This window comes from Macrotis lagotis, chromosome 7, assembly GCF_037893015.1.
Source record: "Macrotis lagotis isolate mMagLag1 chromosome 7, bilby.v1.9.chrom.fasta, whole genome shotgun sequence".
In the NCBI taxonomy this organism is placed as follows: Eukaryota; Metazoa; Chordata; class Mammalia; order Peramelemorphia; family Peramelidae; genus Macrotis; species Macrotis lagotis.
Genome location: NC_133664.1, coordinates 14,246,708 through 14,260,268, shown reverse-complemented (window position 1 = coordinate 14,260,268; position 13,561 = coordinate 14,246,708). Strand labels below are relative to the sequence as shown.

The window sequence follows — 13,561 nt, the reverse complement described above, 5'->3', positions numbered from 1 at the left end:
CTTTCCCATAAGAAATCAGTGAGGCAACGCCCTATTCAGAGAGCAAACAGCAACATATACCAGTTAAAACTGATGGAGAGCTAGGGAAGAACATGCCTTCTGCATCCTCTAGAAGAGAACAAGAGCCTTTGAAATCTGGATTTCTCTAATGACTCATTGGTGGTCTCCCCTTACAACAGACCATTCCTAGAGTCCAGAAACAGAGGAAAGAGAGAGTGAGACATGAGGAAACCAATATCCCAATGGGCAGAAACTTGGACTAGGGGTAACAGGCAAAATTCCTTGGAACCTAACACTCTTCATTTTACTTTCCACGGACAGTTCAGAGATGATGCTGGGAGAAAAGAGGAGATTCCAAGAGAGCTTAAATTCACACTGCAGAGAGCTCTTTCCTGCTTTCTTGATGACCACTGAAGACCTGCTTCTAAGAGTCCTCTTGAGTCAATGTCTCCCCTTCCCCCTTCCTACAGATGCTCAAAGCAGGAGAAAACAAGCCATGGGAATTTTTCTTGTCAAAGGGCTGTGTACAAAGTAAAGAAGATGGAAAGGGGGTGGGTCCTCAGCAACTCGGTTCAAGAGACTCATTCAAGCCACCCACTCATTCTAACAAATTTAATATACAATTCAATTCTATCCTTTTTTAATTAATAGGATGACAATGCCAAGTATGTTCAAGTTCTCTTCCTTAATTTGAGCAGTGCCAGAAGAAAGGCGCTTCGTCTGACAACGAAGGCTCTGCAGCTTAGTTTTGGGAAAAAAAAGGAACAAAGTCAACATAGCGTAAAATGATACAAGATGACATTCAGAGTTTTAAGGTTTCTAAAATCTTTTCCAAAAAGCACCTCATCCGATGCTCCCAACAACCATGCACTCCCTTTCTTGGAGTCCACAAGACTGACTAAAGATATGTTAAGCTTAAGGTATAATCAGGAAATACCAAGTGAGAAGAGTTGAGGCCGCTAGTGATGAGACAGACAAACTTTCAAATGCTTTCATAAATTGGTGCAATTGTTACAGGCTCAGTCCCAGGTGCTATTTGTTTCTTTTGGCTCTCTTGGACCCCAACTTCCTCTCCAGTCAGATCATCAGCTCCATTTCCCAGACACATCTCACACTCACCTTGGCAAAACAGATGCCTCATCACTTCCCTCTGCAGCCCCTCCGATACACTTCTAAATTTTCCTATTTCTCCTGTCCCTGTAGCTTCCCAAGTGTCATCTTCAGGGCTTCCCTCTCTCTCAGCCACTTGCCACTTGCCAAATCCTGTCCATTCAAGTCCTATCTCACTAGAACTGATCCCCTTTCTCTGTAGTCACACAGCCCTAGGACCCCTTGCCTGGAATCCTGCACACCACCTCTAATCTCACGCCTTTCAAGTTCACTCTCCATAGAGAGGCCATTGTGATCATTGTTCTTCTCTGCCCTGAATACTCTGCTTCCCTGCTCAAGAAGCATCACTGGTTCCAACTGACACCAGAATCCAATACAAACCCCCCCCCAAGTCTCAGGTTACACTACCTTGCCCTCCTGTGCTCTGGGCTTTCTTGTTGGAGCCTCACATGCAAAGACACAGATCCCAGGTCAGCTTCTGGTCCCCAGGCCATGCATGTGCCTCACCTCAGCACTTAGAATCTCTCATCTCCTCCCAAGATCAGATCTAGCATTGCTTTAGAATTGAACTACCATGCTTTACATATGAACTAGATATGAACTCAGCTACTAATGCCTTGCTCCCCCTAAAAAACTGCATTAAATATCTTTTGCATATATAGATAGCATGAAATGTCATCTCCCCCAAAGAATGTCAGTTCACTGAGGACAAGAATTGTTTTGATGCAGGGAAATGATGTCAAAAATTATAAATATAGCAGAAACAAAATCTGTAATCTTAAATGTTGTTAAATCTTGTTAAATGGATGGAGGTTCCCCACTCTTGTGATGTAAACTGACCCCATTGATTGGATCCTGCTTCCCCTGGACACTTATTTCTATCTTGTCCCCCATTTTCCCTTTCACTTAACCTTGGCCTAGGTACTGGTGTGACAGAAAAATGATATGTTTAACTTGAGGGTTGAGCACCTTGGGACAGAAAGGATCAATACATAGTTTGCTAGTAGACGATACCCAGCCCAAGGTGTAAGACCACTCCCCAAGTGCCACCCTCTGTCCAACCATACATATAAGGATATTTAATAGAAAGTGCCGCCCCTTTGAGTTTTCTTGTTTCTTTCAGGATCCCATCCAGAAGGATGGGGTCTTTAACTCACATGGAGCACCATGGGCCTCTCACCCTGAGGCCAGGTTAAACCAAGCCCCATGGCTGCCTACCCTTCTCTCTCTCTTTTTTTTAATTTATTTTTATTAAAGATATTATTTGAGTTTTACAATTTTCCCCCCAATCTTGCTTCCCTCCCCAACCCCCCCCACACGGAAAGCACTTTGTCAGTCTTTACTTTGTTTCCATGTTGTGCCTTGATCCAAATTGGGTGTGATGAGAGAGAAATCAAATCCTTAAAGAAGTCTAAGAGGTAACAAGATCAGACAATAAGATATCTCTTTTTTTCTAAATTAAAGGGAATAGTCCTTGCACTTTGTTCAAACTCCACAGCTCCTTATCTGGATAGAGATGGCACTCTCCTTTGCAGACAGCCCAAAATTGTTCCTGATTGTTGCACTGATGGAATGAGCAAGTCCTTCAAAGTTGATCCTCACTCCCATGTTGTTGTTAGGGTGTACAAGTGTTTTTCTGGTTCTGCTCATCTCACTCAGCATCAGTTCATGCAAATCCCTCCAGGCTTCCCTGAAATCCCGTCCCTCCTGGTTTCTAATAGAACAATAGTGTTCCATGACATACATATACCACAGTTTGCTAAGCCATTCCCCAATTGAAGGACATTTACTGGATTTCCAATTCTTTGCCACCACAAACAGGGCTGCTATAAATATTTTTGTACAAGTAATGTTTTTACCCTTTTTCATTATCTCTTCAGGGTACAGACCCAGTAGTGGTATTGCTGGGTCAAAGGGTATGCACATTTTTGTTGCCCTTTGGGCATAGTTCCAAATAGCTCTCCAGAAGGGTTGGATGAGTTCACAGCTCCACCAACAGTGTAATAGTGTCCCAGATTTCCCACATCCCTTCCAACAATGATCATTATCCTTCTGGTCATATTGGCCAATCTGCCTTCTCTCTCTTTCTCTCTGACTTCACCTGGTCTGTTCTCAGCATGCTGCTTTTCTTACTAATTTTGGCCAATGTACTTTGTAACAATATTTTGCCACAATAAAATCCTGAGCAGTTCCAGAGAGCTTTGAATTCCTTTTCACCTTAAATCTTCTGTCTTCAATCTCCAAATCTTTAATAATTGACAACAGTTTTATTTTTTGTCTTTAATATCCCTAGCACCTGTACAAGCAGGTACTTAATGCCTGTTGACTGAATAATTGATAAAGACCCAAACTCAACAATGAGTTATCCTTCTCAGCTTCAAGATGTGCCCAGGTGATAAGCATTTTCTCTATTCAAGAAAACCAAAGCTAACACTTAAACAGAAGATGGCCAAGGGCACTAGAAGTCTCTCTCCAACCTGAGAGTGGTCCATTAATCATCATCCTAAGGAAAGGATCTACCTGTCAACAAGTCTACAATTTTCCCATTTGTCCACAAAGATATCAAGAGATTTTGGGCAAAAACTCTTCTGATTTCTAGTCACGTGGTACCTTAAGGCATTCCCCAATCTTACAAATTAAGTGTCTTTTTACCCAGAAAGGCTTTTAAACTTTTGTGGTAACACTAGAGACATAAAGTAAGACACTGGACTTCCAGAGTCACAACTTCATAAGATCTTCACATGTAAAATGGTAACAAACATAGATGTTGTATATATACAACTACACCTACCATGAGGGTTTGGTTGTGGTGACCAAATGAACCGTACAGACCCCTGCTCTCTCTTAAAAGACAACAAAATACAAAAACAACCCAAAGTGGACACAGCAACTCCATTATTATATTCCCATACCCAGAAACAAAGCCAACTGTTCACTTTACCACATTTTGACAAATCTGAATCTTCTCTTGAGCCAAGTTGTATTCCTCCCAGATCTTCTCCAGCTCTTCTAAGGAAGATGGTGTGACCAGGTGACCTTCTGCCACCACTTTGACAGCATCAGAAAGGTCATCTCCACAACGAACATTGATGTTTGCTCGCCTGTTAATGGGGAGGGTAGGAGAGGAAGAGGGAGCAAAACAAGGAAACCAAATTTTTAGAAAACAGAAGTCTCGTAACAGAAAAGATGATTACCATTTAAAATCAATAAACTATAAAGTTTTAAGCTCTCACAAAGTCTAGATATTTCCCATTAACCCAAACAAAAACTTCAATTCTTCCTAAGAGCTAAAACAATGTATAACTTAATATTAGGTTGTTTTCTGTCGGGGAAGGGGGAGGGAAAGGAAGGAGAGGGAAAAATGTAAAACTCAAAACCTTGCAAAAAATGATTGTTGAAAACCACCAATGCATGTCATTGGAAAAATAAACAAAATAAATACTAAGAGCTAAAATATAGTAAATAATTCACTTATTTAAGTTCTCCATGTTCTTCTTTTCTCTTCACGGCTGGTTACTTATACTTTCCACTCTTAAACAGTTATTTCTTCTTCACAAAATTAAAAACCCAAACTCTGCTTTGAAATCCAGGACCCCCTCTATACTTCATCAGTATGCCACCGCTTTTCTAGGGAAGGCCTTTCCTCATGATGACAACACATGTCCAACCTCTTCTAGCTCAGCTTCCAAAGGACAGAGAGGATGGGAGAGAAACAACAGCCTAGGAGGTGTTTGTTTTAAATTAAAAACTCCATCTTTTTAAAGGATAGAATACAGGTTTATAAAACTAAATCATTAATAATCTCTTGAATAACCTATAAATCCTCTCACTTTTTAATATTGAATCAAAAAAGAATCTGTTTTTTTGTCAATTTGGAGAGAGCAATCCATGACTTCATCTTCTTGGGGATTGCTAAATAGATGCAAACTCATCCAGGACTTTGCAGCTGGACTGCTACAGAAGTGCCTAAGCCATAAAGAAGTTAGGCTGCTTAACCAGATTACTCAAGGGGTGGCTTTAGAACCCAAGCTTTTCCTGTCTATAAATCCAATTTCTTATTCTCCAAAATGCAACATTCCTTCTTAGATTTTTTTTCCATTTTTTTAAAAAATCATTTAAAAAACCATCCAATCAGGTAAGAATCTAACTGCCTACTTTATGCAAGGTAAATTCTGGGGGGGGGGGGTTACTGGAAATCCAAAGGCAAGACAAATCCTATCCCTCTATCCTAGAGTCAAGCCTGCTGTGTCCAGAAGGGCTCCTCTATCATGAGATCTGTCACCCATAAGGGAGCCCAAGATAGATTATACAAATTCTCTTTACAGCTTCTGGAAAAAGATCTTGTTTTTTTGGTTTGTTCTTGGTTTTTAAATGAGCAAAAGAAAGCAGGAGTCCCATGAATAATAACAATACCCAAATATAATGAGAATCTTCCTATATTTTTTAAAGAGTAACTTCACCTACCGCACTTCTTTCAATATTTCAACCTTCCCAGCAAGACTCTTCATTCTTGTCCCAACATGGGTATGCAGTGTCTTTTCCAAATGTTTACTCAGTTCCAAGGAAGTAGCCTTTGCTCGCTGAAAAAAGGAAAAATATGTGTCAGTGAGTGGCAGGATAATCCAATTCTAAAGCTCAAGTGATTGGAGGGGGGGGTTATCGTTTAAAAACAAAAACCCCATCTGGAGTAGGCTGGGATGCCAGCATGAGCCCTCTGGCACAGGGCAGCAGTGTCTTCGTTTTCAGATAATTTTCTTCCTGACATAGGAATCTGCTCTCAGACAGAACTCTAAAGTTTCATCTTCCCCAGGAGTTCTACACAAACTTATAGAACCAGAGGAAATGAACTATTTCCCTCATATAGAGCAGGCACAATTTCCCTGCCTAGATCATTCCAAATTATTGTCCACACTGGATTTTCTAGAATAAAGAAAGCAATGGCATTAGTAATATTAAATCATTTATATTTAGCTCTGGAACATGTTATATTATTTTTCACAGAAGCTTTACCTTGATGTTGAAATTAAGATTATAGCATCATTTACCAACTAACAGAAGGCAGCCCAGAAGCAGGTCTGAGTAGCTGATATAACTAACATCTGTTCAAGAAAATGAAAAGTTTACTTTAAGTGCTATTTTTTTTAACAAAGCAGCATTTTTTCAAGATTTCCAGAGCTACCTTACAGATTTCAACTCTAATGATAATGTGATGATGTTGATGATGTTTGTCCTTATTTCCCATGAAAGACCATGACATCAGGGAGATGATGCCATGACAAGTGCATGAATTGGATTTGAATGGGGGAGGGGGGAGGGTGCTAAGTCCCCAGTCTTACTTTCTCCTCCAGAGCCATCTGGGTCCAGAGGCCAGATATGAATCAGGACGCCTGGAAAACAGTCCTGGATGCAAGGCAGTCGGGGCTAAGTGACTTGCCCAAGGTCACACATATGTGTCAAGTGTCTGAGAATGAATTTGAACTCAGGTCCTCCTGACTCCAGGGTCAGTGCTCTATCCACTATACCACCTGGCTCTAGTATACAGAAATGATAGATCACATTTTTACATTAAAATGTACACTGAAATCAAATCATTAACATTTAATATTAATAAAAACTAGTAATAAAAACTTACAAGTCAGATTTGGAAGAACAAGGGCCAAGAACATCAAAGAAGATAATGAAAAAAGTAAAAGAGAAAGGTTTGGCAGTAATAATCAAAACCATCTGGTTCTGGATAAGAAAAAGAAAAGCAGATCAACAGAACAGAGTAAAACAATACAATTTACAACAGCAGGAGTATAGTAATCTATATTTCACAAGTGTAGAGACTTAAGTTATTTGAAACAGGTCATTATTTGGTAAAAATTATTGAGAAAGCTAGAAAATAGAATAACAGAAATTGGGCATAGACTAATTAATATCTTACACCATTTAACAATAAGGTCAAAATGGATACAAGACCTAGATATAAAGGGAAATATTACAAGAAAAAAATTGAAGAACATGGAACATATTACCTATCAGGTTTATGGATAAACATTTATGAATAAAAATGAGCTAAGAGCATCATGAGGTGAAAATGGATAATTTTTATTACCTTAAAATAAGATTTTGTACCAATAAAACCAAGACAGCCCAAGATCAGAAGAAGAGTAGAAAACTGGCGGAAAAACTTTATAGACAGTTCCTCAGATAAAGGTCTCTTAATCTCAAATATAAAAAGAACTTTGTCAAATCTATAAGAATATTAGTCATTTCCCAACTGATAAATGGTCAAATATATAAACATCAAATGAAATTAAAATTAAAAACAATTTAGTGGGGTGGCTAGGTGGCACAGTGGATAAAGCACTGGCCCTGGAGTCAGCAGTACCTGGGTTCAAATTCGGTCTCAGACACTTAATAATTACCTAACTGTGAGGCCTTGGGCAAGCCACTTAACCTCATTTGCCTTGCAAAAACCCAAAAAAACAAAACCAAAAACAAAAAAAATTAATTATAAAAATGCTGTAAATCATCATTGAATAGAGAAGTGCAAAAAAATTAAAAAACAACCTTGAGATATCATTTTATATCTATCAAATTGGCTAAAATGATAGAAGGGAAAATGAGAAATGTTGGAGGAGATGCAGAAAAATTGGGTCACTAATTACTGTTGATGGCACTGTGAGCTGATCTAACCATTTTGGAGAATGATCTGGAATTATGGCCAAAGAGTTATTCATCTGCTATACCCTTTGACCTAGTCAGATCTGTTTCACCATGGTGACTAGAAAAAAAGGAAAAGAACTCACAGGTTTTCACATATTTATAACAGCTCTCTTTGTGGTAGCAAAAAATTGAAAACTGTGGTTATGCCCATCAATTGGAGAATGGCTAAACAAGTTATGGTGTATGTTTGAGATGGAATACTACTCTGATATATGAAATGATGATCTCAATGATTTTAGAAAAACATAGAAAAAACTTGCACAATATTAAGAGTGAAATGAGCAGAACCAAGAAAATGCTATATACAACTGGCTGTCCAAGATGTGGCCCACAAGTCAATTTTATGCAGACTCTATAGCAAATATATTTTATGCCAAGCTATGGCAGAGCTATTACTGAAATGGCAAATATATTGTATACTGATTCAATAAAAAACTTTGAAAAGTAAGGTTGGTATATAGTACTGGTATATAGTACCAGCAACTTCATTTTAAGAACAACTTTGAGCTAACTATTCTATTATAAAAACCCAAGTTAAACACAAAAGATATATAATGAAAGATGCTATCTGCATTCAGAGAAAGAACTGTGATAGGTACATATATACATATATACACGCATATTTGTATCTAATGAATGGTGGCCATGGGGGTTGTATTTTTAAAAGGAATAGCAAGTTGCACATAATAGATCTGCAGTTTCAAGCACAATCTTTTTTTTTTCTATTCCATTTTGCTTTATTTCTTAAGTTCAGAATTAAAAAAAAAAAGAAAAGAAATTCAAGTCAGGTCTCCCTTTGTTTCTCCAAAGTAGACTGTGCTCCTCAACAAATCCATGAAGCTCTATAATTTTTCTAGATTTATTCCATTACTGGAGGATTCCAAGTATTTTCTCTTTAACCAAGTTCAACCTGAAAAGCCTAACATAATTTCCCTTAGAAAATTTTTACAAAATCCTCTCAAGAAATCCATGATGTAGGGGCGGCTAGGTGGCACAGTGGATAAAGCACCCGCCCTGGAGTCAGGAGTACCTGAGTTCAAATCCTGCCTCTGACACTTAATAATTACCTAGCTGTGTTGCCTTGGACAAGCCACTTAACCCCACTGCCTTGCAAAAACTAAAAGGAAAAAAAAAGAAATCTATGATGTAGGATTCAGTTTCTACTTAACTCAGATCATAAAGTATCTGTGCCATTGTGGGGTTCCAGCATATACTTTCTTGGGTAGGAACTAAGGGTTCTTTCTTTTTTTTCCCCTAAATATGACTTCTGACTCTAGACTTTAGTCAGCTGCCTCCTTTTGAGGTTAGAAGAAGGATGAAAATAGAAAGAGAAGAGTGGGCTGTCCACAAACTCCTAAGAAAACTGAACCAGCCTTGAGGCAGGTCTTTCAAAGGAATACAAGGGAGGAAAGGGGAAGGGCAGAGATGTCCAGGCCATACCTGCAGCTCCAGAGAAGTCTGCTCCACCTTCAACTCCAACTCTCTGTAATTCTCAAGAAGGGCCTCCTTTTCCGATTTAAGCTTTTCATTCTCTTCGATTAGCTTCTGGTCCTGCTTGATTTTTTCCATGCTGACATTTGATCCCAAATTAAAGTCACCAACAGCTAACCTTTCCCTGTTAAAATGAGTAAGAAACAGCAGAACAAAAGGAAATTCATCCCAATGTTCAAACCCAGTGAAAGATATTTCTTCAATTTTGCCCACAACAACACTTGAGATTGTGATTGACCCATTCTGAACAGTAACTAGAATAGACACATTGACACCTGGGGAGAAAAGAATGACTAAAATCTAGGGCTAAAAAAATCATACTATAAAAAAACAAAACCACAAAGTTAACAGCTGCCTCCATTCATTCCTTCCCTAGGAACATATATAAGAACCTCATAGTAACACAACACAAAGTAGTTCTACTCTGGACTCCATCATTAATGAAACTGGAGACCAAAAGCTAGCACTGGTGGAGTCTCCAAGAGAACACTACCCTGAAGTGCCATGTCAAGCCAGGCTTCTGCTTCAAAATGAATCATAATTTCATAAATAGAAGTACTTTTCAAGAGTCCTTCATTTCTCCACATTATATGTACCATTAAAGGTTCAATAATTTGTTTTTCCCCCCAAGGAAAAATTGGCAAATGAGCACAAATCATGCCTATAATTTTATTTTTTAAAAAATAGGAAGAAAATTCCAAAAGACCATTTCTACATCTGCCTTTGCAATTAAAAGTTTAGTGGTCTTTTTAAATAAATTATAGAATTGTAAGAACTGTCATTATGAAAGTTCCTCATTCCTAGAACCTCCCACATCACTCATCATCTCTCTGATGAGGCCTTCTGGACTGGTCATCAGCAATTAAAGGCTATGAAGTGGAAAATGAATCTAGTGTCAAGTCAGAAATTCAGAGGCACTGCAAGGTCCAGAACCCTGTATCATTTCATTATGACCCAAAGCCTATCCTCTAGGGGACACTATTCTTGGGAAAAACCAGACCCTTCCCACCAAAGACTTACTTTGGGAATGTAACAAGACTTTTTGTCTTTAGGTCAGGAACCATACGCCCATTGAAACGGCTCTTTGGCCTGGTGAATGCTGACGGGTTGGGCCTATGTCCCCATAGGGGAATAGGGCTCTTGAGGTTCCCAAGGCCAACCTGGCCAGGGTCTGTTTTCTTCTCCTCAGGATTATTATTGTTGGAAGGGAGTTTGCATTTTTCAGCATACCCTTTCTTGGCCACTTCTTCCCCAATATCCACGTTACCATACTCGGCCTGAGCAACAATTGTGCCATCCTGGTATGTTGCTTTATGGCGCATTTTTATTTCCTTTTCAAAAATCAAGCTCCCCAAAAATGATCTGCCCTAGGATAAGAAAGGAAAAAGAAGGATCATTAAATTCCATCTAAGTACATCTTCTTGAGGCCAGTCATAGAACTTGGAACTTGAAGCAAACTGATTATATCACCTACTAGGTCAGTATTTCAAAGAGATTATAAAAAAGGAAAACAGACCTATGTGTACAAGAATTTCATAACAGCCCTTTTTGTGGTGGCAAATAATTGGAAATTGAAGGGATGTCCACTAATTGGAGAATGGCTGAACAGCTTCTGGTATATGGATGTCACAGAATATAATTGTTCTTCAAAAACCTATGAGCAGGCATATCTCAGAAAAACCTGGACTTATATGAATTGATGCTGAGTAAAATGAGCAAAACCAGGAGCACATTTTACACTTTAACAGCAATACTGTGTGATGATCAACCATGATATCAGAGACAGTTCTAAAAGACTTGAACAGAAAATGCCATATGTATCCAAAGGGAAAAAACTATAAAATCTAAATGCAGACTGAAGCAGACTATTTTCACTTTTCCAAATTTGCTTTTTTCCTTCTAGTGGTTTTTCCCTTTTGTTCTGATTCTTCTTTTATATCGTGTTTAATATGGATATATGTATAACATAATTGTATAAGTATAACCATATCAAATGGCTTGCTATGGGGGGGGGGGGAGAAAGAAGATTAAGAGGAAGAAAACTTCACAAAAATGAATGTTGGGGGCAGCTAGGTGGCATAGTGGATAAAGCACCGGCCCTGGAGTCAGGAGTACCTGGGTTCAAATCTGGTCTCAGACACTTAATAATTACCTAGCTGTGTGGCCTTGGGCAAGCCACTTAAGCCCGTTTGCCTTGCAAAAACCTAAAAAAAAAAAAAAAAAAGAACTGATACAAAAATGAATGTTGAAAATTGTCTTTTACATATAATTGGAACAATAAATTAATTTTTAAAAAAAGAAAAAAAGAAGTTTTGCTCCCAAAGAATTTTTAAATTCCTTTAATATTCTGAGAGGTCTAATTTCTACCTGCGATTAAAGTTTGCAGGTAATAATAGTTTGCCCACCTTAAGTACCATGGCTATAGATGGGAAGTTTGCAACTAATAATAGTTTGCACAGTTAAATTACCCATCTTAAGTAACATGGCTATAAGTGGATTTTCATCCCAATACTCCCCCCACCACAAAAGACAAGCACTTCTAATTCACCATCACTCACTAAAAGAACTTCAGTGATCCCACCATAAGATACTGGTATAAGAACACACAAAACAATTTTTTTTAGGTTTTAGCAAGGCAAATGGGGTTAAGTGGCTTGCCAAGGCCACACAGATCATAAAGTATCTGTGCCATTGTGGGGTTCCAGCATATGCTTTCTTGGGCAGGAACTAAGAGTTCTTTCTTTTTTCCCCCTAAATATGGCTTCTAACTCTAGACTGTAGTCAGCTGCCTCCTTTTGAGGTTAGAAGAAGGATGAAAATAGAACTCAGGTACTCCTGACTCCAGGACTGGTGCTCTATCCACTGTACCAGCTAGCCATCCCACACAAAACATTTATTTAAGAAATAACTGAGTTCTTTCTCATGTATACAACTACTGAATTATAACAATTTCTACAAAATTCAAATAAATGTACTTTTTTTAGGTAACTCAGATGTTCTACATTTTAAATGCCTCAATTAGGAGTACCTGAGTTCAAATCCAGTTTCAGACACTTAATAATGACCTAGCTGTGTGGCCTTGGGCAAGCCACTTAACCCCATTGCCTTGCAAAAAAATCCTAAAGGAAAAAAATCAGCTCCCTAAGAAGAGAAGGTATTAATATCTACCACAACAAGGAAAAAATTCTAAGAGTTGTCTAACAGTTGCTCAAAGTCAAAACAAGCTGCCTCAAGAAGCAACAGTATCCTCCTTTACAAGATGCCTTTCAAAAGCTAGATGATCACACTACAGTTATAAATTATAACTGAGGCATGAGTTAATTAGATGATATCTGAAGTTCTTTCAGTGACTATAACTTTCTTTCCTAGATGCCAAACCTAGAGCAATTCCACAGGGATGCTGGCCAATTGGTCATAACTCCTCCTACAAAAGTGGCCAAAATGACTGATGCTAGGCAGAGCCCTCAAGACTAAAGAGACATTCTCCTCCCTCTATTCCTACTCTACACCCACCTTTCTTCTTTTTTTTTCCTCTGCTGATATTGCTTTTGCTCCAATTTTATTTCTCCACTAGTTGCTATATTTTAGATAATTTATTTAGTCTGAATAAGAGAGAATTTACTTATATTTACTTATGTCTTTAAAAGGTCACCATTGGTAAACCTCATGACCCATCCCCACATGTCCTGTCTAATTTAGAAAGGAAGTTCCTTAAAGATCCAGGCCTTTTTGTATGCTTCATTTTATATAACTGCTACAAGACTAAGGAGAAATCAGAGATCCATGAAGATGAGTTTTAATCTGGCATTGCTCACTTGAGAAAAAAATAAAACAACTAACATTTTTTTTCCATGACACTCAAGTTCACAGATTTTCTCTGCATTATATGGAAGAAAAAGTTATTGCTTGAACCAGTTTCCTCATATGAGATCAATAAAATAAGGGTAGAATACCTAAGAAATCTCCTCTAGTTCCAAAACTCCATGATTCCAAATATATGTATGTATGGTAGAAACAAGTATACACTCATACAATCAGATTTTTTAAAGTAATTAAGGCTTTGCTTTTAAACCCTTCACTATCAAAATATTAAAGATTGTATATTGTCATTTAAGCTTACAATCACATTGGAACAGCTATTTTCATCTAGACCGGACTCAATTCAGCATAGAAAAAACGTTTCCTCTAATGACTGTTGAGAAGCTTTGTACACAAAACACCTGCAAGAGTTAATTACAGGTACCAGGAA

The 13,561-nt window shown here is 38.2% G+C and overlaps 1 protein-coding gene across 8 annotated transcripts in view; it reads right to left on the bottom strand.

The window, feature by feature from the left end:
- Positions 1-13,561, bottom strand: part of STK31 (serine/threonine kinase 31) — a 78,417-nt gene that overhangs the window by 55,252 nt on the left and 9,604 nt on the right. For all 8 annotated transcript variants that reach the window (XM_074195481.1, XM_074195480.1, XM_074195476.1 and 5 more), the window contains 4 exons: positions 10,333-10,679; positions 9,262-9,436; positions 5,575-5,690; positions 4,052-4,211 (listed from right to left, as the gene is read on the bottom strand). In XM_074195481.1, coding sequence (XP_074051582.1) covers positions 4,052-4,211; positions 5,575-5,690; positions 9,262-9,436; positions 10,333-10,679 — 798 coding nt within the window. The remainder of the gene's footprint in view (positions 1-4,051; positions 4,212-5,574; positions 5,691-9,261; positions 9,437-10,332; positions 10,680-13,561) is intronic.